Raw genomic sequence first — 11,494 nt, 5'->3', positions numbered from 1 at the left:
ATCGTATCGTTGCCCGTTTGTTCAACCTTCTTCGATGCTTTTAGGCTGTGATTTTACAACGCTCTGACACCCGAAAACAATACCGCACCCTTCATTCTCGAATGAAACTGAATCGACAATCCAAACAACCGCAGAGAACTTTTTCGGAGCTCTGACGACGTTTTCTTATTCGCCATGTTCACGTTCGTGATTAGACGGAAATCTTTGGCATTAAATCGTTGTCGCGATACGCGTCGATCGTGCAGTTTCCGGTTAAATAAAATAATAGACGCGCGAAAGGATGTCGGGAACGAGAATCGTTAGGACGGAAATGACGAAAAAAATTACGAACGAACGAAAAAAGAAAAAAGTAAAAAACACAGGAATAAATAGAGAAGGGAGATACAAAAATTTGGACACGAAAGGGAGGGGGATAAAAAGAGAAAAATTAACTGTCGTTCTTAGTGTTTTTATATATAAATATATATATAGATATATATATGTTACGTTTCAATGTACACTACGAATTGTATCGACGATATGATACGTATATGATAATATAACAATAATATATATATTATATATATATGAATGATATATCGTTAAATGGGCTGTGGTAGAAACCTTTATATACTTTATACACCGGACGAGTCGGATCCTCTTGTTTCGTTTGTCTTTCGAGGGTGGTTAAACACAAATTATATCGAAAAGAACAAAAAAAAGAAAGAAAAGAAGAGAAGATATAAAGAGAACGAGGCAAGGCGTATGTGCACACATGGGAGAGGTACGGCATCATTTTACAAAGACGCTTCAGTCGTTTGAGTGCGTAGCCACTTGTCCTATATTCTGTCACACAACGATTACCTTGCACAAAATGTACCTAATTATACTTAATAGTAGGATCCGTCTTAATGATTGTCAATAATACTGTACCTACCGTACCCGTAAACGCGGGTAAATTATGATATTAGGCTATAAGAGCTGTAAGGCGTAACTACGATTAGATAGAACAACCCAGTCATTGAAACTATGTAATTGTAATAATGCATCTGCTTCGAAGGCGAACGCTTCGCAGATAATGCTAATCGGAAACATCCGTTGTTTCAAACTTTCCTCTTACCTTCTTCGATTCTTCCTTTTTTTCTTTTACTGTGTATGTTTTTATGGGTACGTGCGAGATGTTGAACTTTCAAGATTCAGAGAAGACGGATACTTCGGGCGACATCGAACAAGGTCGTGCAAGATCGGGTCAGTCCAAATTTTCAAATTTAAGAATTTACAAATTTTCAAGTTGAAAAATTTAGTTTTCTGGATTAAAAATATCTGAAACCTTTAAATTTTTGAATTTTAGAATTTGGATTTATCTAAATCTCTAAATTTAAGAATTAAAAAGTTTGAAAACCATGAACCAAACGATTTTTGTCAAGAAAATCCGAAGTCAAACTACACACATATGTCGAAAGGTCAAATCGAATTTCGAGATTTTTCCTGATGTCGTCCGATTTGAACCGAACTTCTGCCACATCTCCAAGTTCGGGCTTTCGCACACCCTTATTACGTTTATTTGACGAATAAAGTTTGTTTTTAAACGAAACCTTTTGAACGATGACGATTTGCAACATTGCAATGTTTAGTACATAATGCAATTTTAATATTTAAATACCTTTTTTGTGATGTTGTTATCGATGAACGTCGCTGAAATATTTTTTTTTAAGCACATACCGACGTTTATCGTAAACTCGTATTTAGTAAAGTTTTGACGAAGTCACTTTTCATGAAAAGCTTTTCTAACCTCGTTTTAAGGATTTGGGCATTGATCACTTTGTTACGTTGATTGATTTGGGCAGATAGTATGAATATTTATCAGTATTTATTTTTCACAGCCGTCTTTTGATTAGTTTTAACAATATAATTGTTTATTTTTCCTTTTGTTTTGTTGATATTTTATAGTTTTTTTGATAAAGGTATCCGTAATTGGACACCTACTGGAAGGTTGCTTTCCTAGTGAATCTTCGAAGCAGTGCATCGATAAACGTTTATATGGATGTCATAGCCTTAGTTTCGCTAGTTGAAGAGAAGAAAGAATGTTTTAGACCCTTGCTCAATAAATAAAATATTAATTTCGATGTCACGGATTATATACCGATATTAGTTTAAGTTAAATTCCCAAAGCAAAAGAACGTCGACCATTCTCGCAAAATGAATCGAATGGACAACGTAAACACACATAAAAAACACGTATATACAACATATATATACATATATACACGTGTATATGGTATGCCTGAGACGAACAGATTTTCGTATCGTCGTTACACTAGATGAACAAGTTGCAGCTGTCCGGCCGACTTCTATCATCAAAGTTCACAGAATGCCCTAATAATGGTAGTACAAATACGCAAAAAGTGATTCTTCGCGAAAAAATAATTCGAAAGTATAGAATAAAATATTTTCGTATGATGCTTCATTTTCGAGAAAAACAATTTTAAAATTAGCGGACACTGTGGGTAATCGATTTGCCAAACTAGACATCTCCGTTTATTTAATAAAAATTCCATAAAAAGAAATAAATTCGTGATTAGAAACGGAGTATACAGTTAAAACATATATATCTGACGAAATTTCAAAATCATTTTTCTTGAAAACGTGACGCCATGTGCGAGAGTTTTATTCTGTACTTTCGACTTACATATTTTTCATGAGAAACACGTACCCGATTGTATCACCATTGCTGGGATGACCTGTATACAGATAAAATATTCTATTTCGAGTTTTTACTTTGCGCCTTTCTTTCGCATCAGTATCTTTGAACAAACTTCAAAAAGTTTGTCTTACGTGCGTGTCTAAAATTGCATCCATAACCTATGCGCCGATTTCCATGTTGTCTTTCTAACAATATGACGAAGAGAATAATTACGTTCGCTGCAAACTTGACCGTGGACGTTCGTCAAGTAACTAAATCAAGTAAAAATAATATTAATATTAATAGCACTATTAGTATTAATATTGGTAATATTAATCGAACGCGATCCGCGTCGTCTGCAACGAACGCGTCATTCGAAGAGTTTCGAATCGAAATATTGCCGCGCAAAATTGGACACACACAGGACCACGTTTTCGTAAAAGTAGAAATAAGACCTGAGCTTAATGTACTCTCTCGTGAAACCGTGTATAAAACTCCTGTTTGTACCTTACTAGTTTACTATGACGCTATTATAGATTACGTATAGAGGAATTGAAAGTGACAAAGAAAAGCGATCAACTAAATAAAATGAACATAAGAGAGAGCGAGAGAGAGAGAAAGAGCGAACGAACGAGCGAAAGAGCGAGAGAAAAACAGAGATAAAGAGGTAGGAATGTTTAGTGTCCATTCGAAGATCACATCAAGTCCTTTATTTTTCGCTACGAAGCGACAAAAGATTAGTGTTAGTGTCATTAGCAACAACAAAAAAATGCGTATAATTATCATGCTTTTTGCTTCGAAACATTTCATAATTCTAATTAGATTGTTTTATGGCGTACTAAATGTAACGCCATTTGGTGAAAGACTATATCAGCAAGGCTGGTGATTAGATTTCGATTAGTTTCCTTTTTTATGTTGAGCATGATAACGATTTAGCAAATGTGTTTTACTGAAAGTGTCCTTCCTATGTAAATTTACTTGTTTGTCCTCATAAATTATAAATAAATGATATCTTTCGTGTTCACGTATTCGCGGTTCATTCGTTTCTATACGGACACCAATGAACAGGTATGTATATTATTCGACATAATTTTATACATCATTTATAATTTACACCGATTTATAAAATTATGTATGTATCGGCAAGCACAACTTTTTACATTATTTTCTTTTATTTCTTTGACATTATAATTTATACATTGAACTATGGGTGCAGTATGCGGCATGCGCGTGACGTGCATCTGAGTACTGACGAATAATAAATTTCTTAATTTGAAAGTCTCAAATTCCTATATTTTTAAATTTTGAAATTATCAAATCTCCAAATTAAAAATTTATGAATATGAAAATTGAAATTTTTACATTTCTAAAATTCAACATTACTGAATTTAAAAAATTTTAAAATATGACATTTCTATGATTTTTAATTTCTAAATTAAAAAATATTAATCTTTATAATTTGGAAATTTGATGATTTAATATTTGTATATTTCTAGAGATTATTTAGAATTATTTGTTAGTAACAAAGAAAGAAAATAAAATACACATTTGACATTTAAGTTATTCCCTTGTTATATTTTTGTCAGTATATTTTTTGTACATATTAACATACAAGTAATTACAGTAGGAAACACAATTTTTTGTAATAACAGAATGAATTATACCAAGTTCTTACATTCTTAATTATTGCATAAAATTGTATATTATTGCCGTTTAACAATTCCATTGTGACAACCCATAAGATATTGAAGAACAAGATGACTTAATAGTGATAATAAAGGAAGCTTCTATATATAAAGATATAGTTAAAGAGGATACATTAAGAAGTTCATTAAGGCAAATGAGGAAAAACATAAATTGCTGCAATATATTAATGTACAAATATTTATACAAATATCATGTACAAAATACTTTATATGGCAGCGATACAATTGAAATCTGACAGTTCTGAATTACAATAATTATTATACAAAGTAGGTAAGTTCACATTATATATATACATATATAGTATGTATTATTATGAACAATCGTTAAATATAACTAAATTTTATCGTGTATTATACAATACCCTTAATCGTATTTGGTTCGGTATTTAATGCGTGGTAAATATTATGTGTGCCGTCGTGTAATTACTAAGCAATGTAATGTGAACTAAAAATTTCTAATATCTCCGATTTTTATGACACACAATAGAGCTATGAATTTTATAGCACTAAATTAGGGAATCATCTAAATATTAAAGACATTTCAACTCCAAAATCAACAATTGCAAATTGGCTTTTATAGTCGCCGCTAATGAGTTTCACAAAATAAAATTTATAGAAAAGGTTCTAGTATATTTAATCTCGTAACAAAACAAAAGTTCATTTTTATTTCCTTTCCTGTTTTAAGATTTTTTATAAAATTTCAATTGGAGTTTTCTCTTTGGTATATACTAAACAATCTAAGTAAACCCTTGTGAAATATTTGTTTACATGTAAGAACTTAAAAAGTAACATGTAAAGAATAATAATATAATTTTTGTACTAATTAGCTTGGGTATTTTTCCACCACAATTATTAAACTGCTCGTTTTCTCTAGCCTTTTATAAATTATGCATCTAACGATACAATTTCAAATTCGTTGGGATCATTCATGTATAACCATAACTTATAAAATTAATCACAATTATTCAGTATTAAACAGACTAATCTTTTAAATTCAATTTAGAAAAATTTAAACCTAGTCGTGTTTGCATTAAACGCAAACGTAATTTCAAATTATTTCAATTCTCAGGATTGATCATAATGTCATTATTCTTTTCTCTATATATTATATTCAAAATAGAGAACAACATACAATATCCCCTGTTTCACACATTATTTGCATAACTTTATCATAAATTATGTTAAATTTCACTTCATTGTAATTAAATAACTGTTATATATACGTGCAAAGCAAAACTAAAAAAAAAATATTTGTTCAATTTTTTTTGATGTTCATTATGTTCAAACACGGATGTGGAAATATTAAATTAAAAATATATGTGCATGTCTACAACTGTACGTTAATAATACAAAATACTTATTTTGTTTATTAACTGTTTTTCGACTCTACTGGAATTGAAAAGAAGTAATAGTTTAGATGGAATAATATCTACCTTTGAAATACTAGTACTAAAATATTAGTAGTAACATTACCATAGTATTATTCATAAAGCTGTCTTGATTGCAATATCATATTGAAGTAGATTCAGTATTCAATCCTGTCAGCAGTTGATAATGCTGCTGTAAACGTTTCAAATTAGCTGCTAAACATGCATTTTCTATATATAAATCTTTAACTAATATATCAGTCCGTGCTAATAATTCAGCCTGGAAAAAATAACAGTAGATATTATATTTGAATTATATAACTTAATGTATCAATAAAATTTTTTAAATTTTATTTTATGAAAATTCAAAACTACATACCTGTTCTGCATTTGTTTGAAATTCTAATTGAAGCCTTTCTTGGGTACTACGAAGAAGACATTGTAACTCTGATACTTCTACTTGATGTTGAGACATCATATCTGAAATAATATCATTATTTATGAGACTTAGTTAGTTAATGTCATAATGCAAATTTTAATTAGTACACACACTTTCAGAGTAATAAATTCCATTAAGTGAAAGATAAACATTGAATATATGTAATTAATACGTATAACAATTTGTGTAAAAAATTAAAATGCTTACATTGTAGTACATGTTCAGTATGATATTGTTGTTGTTTTAAACCTTCTTGAAGCTGATGTTTCTTACGTACTTCTGCTTGAAGCTTCATGCTTAAATTGCGCAATATATTTACATTTACACAACACATTTGTGTATCATTTTTCATGCACTGACAGTTTGGAACTTTTACATTTTGTAATTTCAATGTATTTTGCATTATATCATATTCCGTGTCAGAAATATTTTCTTCCTTTACCAATTTTCCGTCAACATCTGTTAACTTCCACTGCGATTCAGGCTTTTCAATTTTGTATGGAGTATTTATGCTTTTCACAGAATATTGTGTATGCATTTTACATGGATCACAATTGCTAACATCCATATCTTCTTTCGTTAATCGCGGGTTAAAGTCATTTGATAAATTTGAAGATTCTAGAATCCTATTACATTTAAATTCTTCAGGCAACTTATGAATATTATCAGTACATTGAGATAATTTTGAAGATGATTCATTATACGGTCGAATATTAAATGAATCACTAGGAACGTAATTCGATCGTGGCAATAAAGATGAAAACGTAAATTCATTTGTAACTTGTACAGATATATCAACCATTATCGGTCGTTCAAGAGACTTTACTTTTTCATGTAGACTTTGAATTTCTTTATCTTTTTGAGAAACTTCTTCTTCCATCTGGCTTTTCCATTTTTCAAATTCTTCTTCGAGATCTAAATACTGCACAAGCAAAATAATATATATTATAAATTAATGAATCTAAATAATTTAATATTATATTGAAAGATAATTATTTATAAAAACGTAAACATACATATAAATAATACATGAAATACAAGAATGTATCTTACTTGCTGCTCTAAATTAAACTTTTCCTCAATTGGAGACAAACGTCCACTTTTCACTTTATCTACTGGACTAATTAATTCTTCATATTCTGCCATTTTAGCTATAAGTTCTGAAAACTTTTCATCACTAATTTTTTGTTCTTGTTCAAACAATTGCCTTTCTTCTTCTAATTTAACCGTCCAGTAGTCTTCACATTCTTCATATTCTATTTTCAGTAATTCAAGACTTCGTTCTAATTCTACACACTGATCAGTTAATTGCTTCTTTTCAGCTGCATGTGCTGCTTCCAGTTCTTGCAATTTCAATTTTAAAAAGGCAACATCTTCAGATGATTCATTTCTTGTTAAACTTGAATTAATTTTTCCACCACTTTCATTTGATATTTTGGTACACTGAATATCTTTTTCTTTACTAGACTTTGAATGATCCACATTTATGCATTCTTCTTTCCGCGGAGGATAATCTCTGAGACTTGAAACTTTATTTTGTGATGAACCTTTTATATCCCGATTATTAAGATTATCAATATCGTAATTATTATCATTATTGTTGGATATTATTGCTCGTTTGGTAGGAATTGAGTTTTTATGTTTAGGAACAACGAAATCCCGTAACGATTCAGTTGTTCGTTCTTCACATTCGGTTTCCATTTCTGATGCAATACTTTTTACAAAATCCACTTCCTTACTGTCTGGGGAACTTACGTTCGGTTGTAGTCTTGTAACTATTTCAGATATTTCATTTCTAAGTGAGCAGTTCTCTAAAGTGCACTTGTTGTTACTTAATAAAACATTTTTTAACTGTTTTATAACAATGTCTTTAAAGTTTTTCAAGTCTACCCTTTTACAATTTTGTATATTATCGCCTTCATTGGAATTACAAGATATCTGTATAAACAGCACAAAATGCATATCAAGTGTTTATTTTGTATTTTTAAACCAAATATTATAAATTACTGAATTCTACTTACGGAGGTGGAATGTTTTAAAAATACATCTAACTCATCTTCATCTACTGTGAATGCTTCTTTACCTAGGCAAAAATTTGGAGTATTAATTTCTGTATAAAGAGAGTATAAATTAAAAAAAAACTTAATTATTCTTAACTGTTCTTACTATTTTCAGTTTGATCCGTCTGTACGTTTTTTGCTGTTTGACTGCCAAGTGAATTGTCCTGTCTACAATGTCACAATATAAAATTAATATGAATTTTTTCTTATTATAATGACATGTTATAAACTATGTAATTATCTTATATCTTGTATTACCTTATATCTTTAGTGTGATTATCATACAGTTTTAGACTTTCTAATTCTGCTGTAAGTTCATCATTTTGATCTCGTAAAAGAACAGCTTCTGTTTGCAACTGCTTAATACGATCAACTAAATATATAACTTCTTGTTGATGTTTAACTTCTACGTTTTGCGACTAAAATCGAATGTTAATCATTATTATAAATATAGGAATTATGTTCATATTTTATTTCCAAACAAATTATTGAAATACCTCGTCATGCTCTGCCGCCCACATTTTTATCTGAGTTAGTAGTTCGTTATTTGATTGTTTCAGTTTTCCAATTTGATCACGAAGATTTTCATTTTCAGTTTCTAAAACTTGATTCTCCTGTAATCCATTTACAAACTTATTTCTTATGTCATGATTTTCTTTCTGGAGCATTTGTATTTGTTCATCTTTCGATTTCAAAGCACTAGCATTCAACTCCCGTTCAGAACTAAGTTGATTGGAAAGTTCCTGGAGAGTTTCAGTGTGCCGCTGCTCAATTTGTTTTCGCAAATTTTGTACAATTTCTTCTTGACGGGCATGTTGTTCATCAATTTCTTGAGCAAGAGTATTTGCTCGCTCATTAGCTTCTATAATATCAGTACGTAACTTTTCCTTTTCACCACTAATATTTTCTATTTCGAGGCTAAAAATATAACAATATTTTTATTAGTTAATTAAATCTTTCCCACTTGAATTATTTACCTATACCATGCGTAACATACTTTAGATTATGGAGTTCTTCTTGATATAGTATAAGAACATCTCGTAATAACATTATATGAGAGCGAATTGTAGAATGATCTAACGATTCATTGAAGTTTTTCAATTCATCGCACAGAGTAGCTGTCAAATCAGCTAAAGAAATTTCAGATGTTTTAAGACCTCCATCCGTTAACAAGGACGTATTTGCAATATTAGAAAGTTTCCACGTATCCAGAAAAGTACTATTCCTTGTAAAGCTGTTATTCGATAAACAAAAAAGTACGACACTCATAATATACATCAAATGCTTAAAGCAAAATATATTCTCAATTTTTTAATACAGTAGTGTTGCAAAAAATGTCTACAGTTCAGAAGTAAAAAAATATGTTCACTTTAGATATGTAACACCACATTTCACAAACTCTATTCTACAAATGTAGTTCTAAATGTTAAACTTGATAGAGGCAAAATCATGATCACCTGTGCAACACTACTATAAATGTAATAATTATAATGGTAATACCTAGTTTTACGAGATGTATGTACATCGAAGTTACGTTTTCTAATGTTCAATTTGGTTAATTCCTTTGTGGATTCATTATTCTTGGTGGATTCTAATGTTAACTGATCTTCTATGGGTGTTCTACTTTGAAATATAACAAAAAATTCTTCCAAACTGATTAGCCCATCACAATTCTGATCAAGCCTTTCAAAAATGCACTGTATAATCTGTAAAAAAATATTATATATAAAGCAACTAACTTTCAAATATAAATAAATATAATAAAAATATACACTATAAAATAATACATTACCTGTTTTGGAAGAGCTGGGATTCCTAAACAATTAGATATAAAATATATTGTAGCAGAATCTACATTTTCTTTTAAACAGATGTTTACTTTTTCCCATAAACATTTTAATCTATTTTCATCTACAGTTACACCTGAAAATTATTGGTATAAGTACTTTTCATTGTTATTTTATATTAAAAGACTTTTTGGAGTTCGTTATAGTATAATAATTACCTGCTTTTATATTTAAAAAATCTACATTAGATTTAAAGTTACTAGGTAGCAATAAACTACTTCTTTTATTATCTATAGCATGTGAACTTAAGTCACATTGCAATTCTGTTACAGCATCTTTTTCTTGAGTTTTGCCTAATAACATTAACAAAGCAGTTCTAAATTCTTGGAATGATATAGATTGCTTTTCTTTTTTTTGCTGTTGGATGCATGATTTTAATTCATCACTTTGCTCAGTAAGATGTAATTTATGGCATAAATTAAGCCAGTTATCTTCTTGTAGTTCAGTTTCTCCTTTTGTTAAACAACTTTGAAACACAGCGTAAAGCTGTTGCTCATATGGATCATTGTTGTGTTCATCCATGGCATCCTTTCATTGTTTCAAAATGTAATAAATCTACAAATACAAATATATAATACATTATGGTCAATATAAAAGTGAAATAATCTTTACATGACATATAAATATTATACTATGAATATATATAATATTATGTATATACAAATATAACATATCAAAACTAATTTATATTTTCAATGAAACTAAGAAAGTGAACAGAAGTACTTTTAAATGTATATCTTTATTTGTTATCATCAGTACAATAGATATTATTTAAAGAAATACTGATTATGATAGTTATTAAAGTCTATTAGCATAATCAAATAACAAAATTTTGAACGATTAATACGTATTTATTAAATACGTATCGTCATATGCTAACCTAAAAAATATATTCACAGGTTAGTAATTTGCAATAACAGTACAAGTAAATATATACGTATTATTTATTAGTATAACGCATAAACTATCGTTTAATATGAAAATTATTATATTAAATTTTCATTATTTTTAGATTGCGTAACAAATATGTTATACTTTTATAAAAAAAATATTAACTAAGAAACTAAAACAATTTATTGTAGTTAATAGTACGAAAATAGTTTTTCTAAAGTAATAAAAAGTTGTTACCAAGTGTCTCCTACTAAACCAGATATTCAAATTGTAAAATGATTATAACCTACCATTAAGTTATAAGTTCGTTTCACAGTGTATACGTACACGTCTGTATTTAACTCTATATATTTACACACACATGTATGTGTACTAGATACACATCGTGTATATGTAAGATTAAAGCGATTACATCGATAGAAAAACAGTTATACTATATCAAAACACATTTGTGAAACTGTACTTCTGACAGTTAAATTTGATTTGACAGTTCCTTAGGAATTTTTAAATCTATTCATATCA

General features: G+C 29.3%; 1 protein-coding gene across 7 annotated transcripts in view; it reads right to left on the bottom strand.

The window, feature by feature from the left end:
* The window catches only part of Bsg25D (blastoderm-specific gene 25D), an 11,928-nt gene extending 434 nt beyond the window's left edge, over positions 1–11,494 (bottom strand). The window contains exons 1-14 of one of the 7 annotated variants that reach the window (XR_013038243.1): positions 11,263–11,493; positions 10,240–10,636; positions 10,027–10,157; positions 9,735–9,940; positions 9,232–9,468; positions 8,732–9,152; positions 8,493–8,653; positions 8,341–8,402; positions 8,196–8,257; positions 7,228–8,112; positions 6,382–7,096; positions 6,115–6,215; positions 5,842–6,015; positions 1,643–2,043 (exon numbers count right to left, since the gene is read on the bottom strand). Coding sequence is in view for 6 of the 7 variants with exons in the window: in XM_076531960.1 (XP_076388075.1) it covers positions 5,878–6,015; positions 6,115–6,215; positions 6,382–7,096; positions 7,228–8,112; positions 8,196–8,257; positions 8,341–8,402; positions 8,493–8,653; positions 8,732–9,152; positions 9,232–9,468; positions 9,735–9,940; positions 10,027–10,157; positions 10,240–10,603 (3,483 nt within the window). In the remaining variant the exon portion in view is untranslated. Of the gene's footprint in view, positions 1–137; positions 2,044–4,216; positions 6,016–6,114; positions 6,216–6,381; positions 7,097–7,227; positions 8,113–8,195; positions 8,258–8,340; positions 8,403–8,492; positions 8,654–8,731; positions 9,153–9,231; positions 9,469–9,734; positions 9,941–10,026; positions 10,158–10,239; positions 10,637–11,209 lie in introns of those variants that run through there. The other 6 variants (XM_012291668.2, XM_003705978.3, XM_076531959.1 and 3 more) reach the window with 6 other exon arrangements.

The sequence above is a fragment of the Megachile rotundata genome, chromosome 5 (genome assembly GCF_050947335.1).
Source record: "Megachile rotundata isolate GNS110a chromosome 5, iyMegRotu1, whole genome shotgun sequence".
Classification (NCBI taxonomy): Eukaryota; Metazoa; Arthropoda; class Insecta; order Hymenoptera; family Megachilidae; genus Megachile; species Megachile rotundata.
The sequence above is the reverse complement of the archived record's forward strand: the minus strand, read 5'-3'. Positions and strand labels throughout refer to the sequence as shown.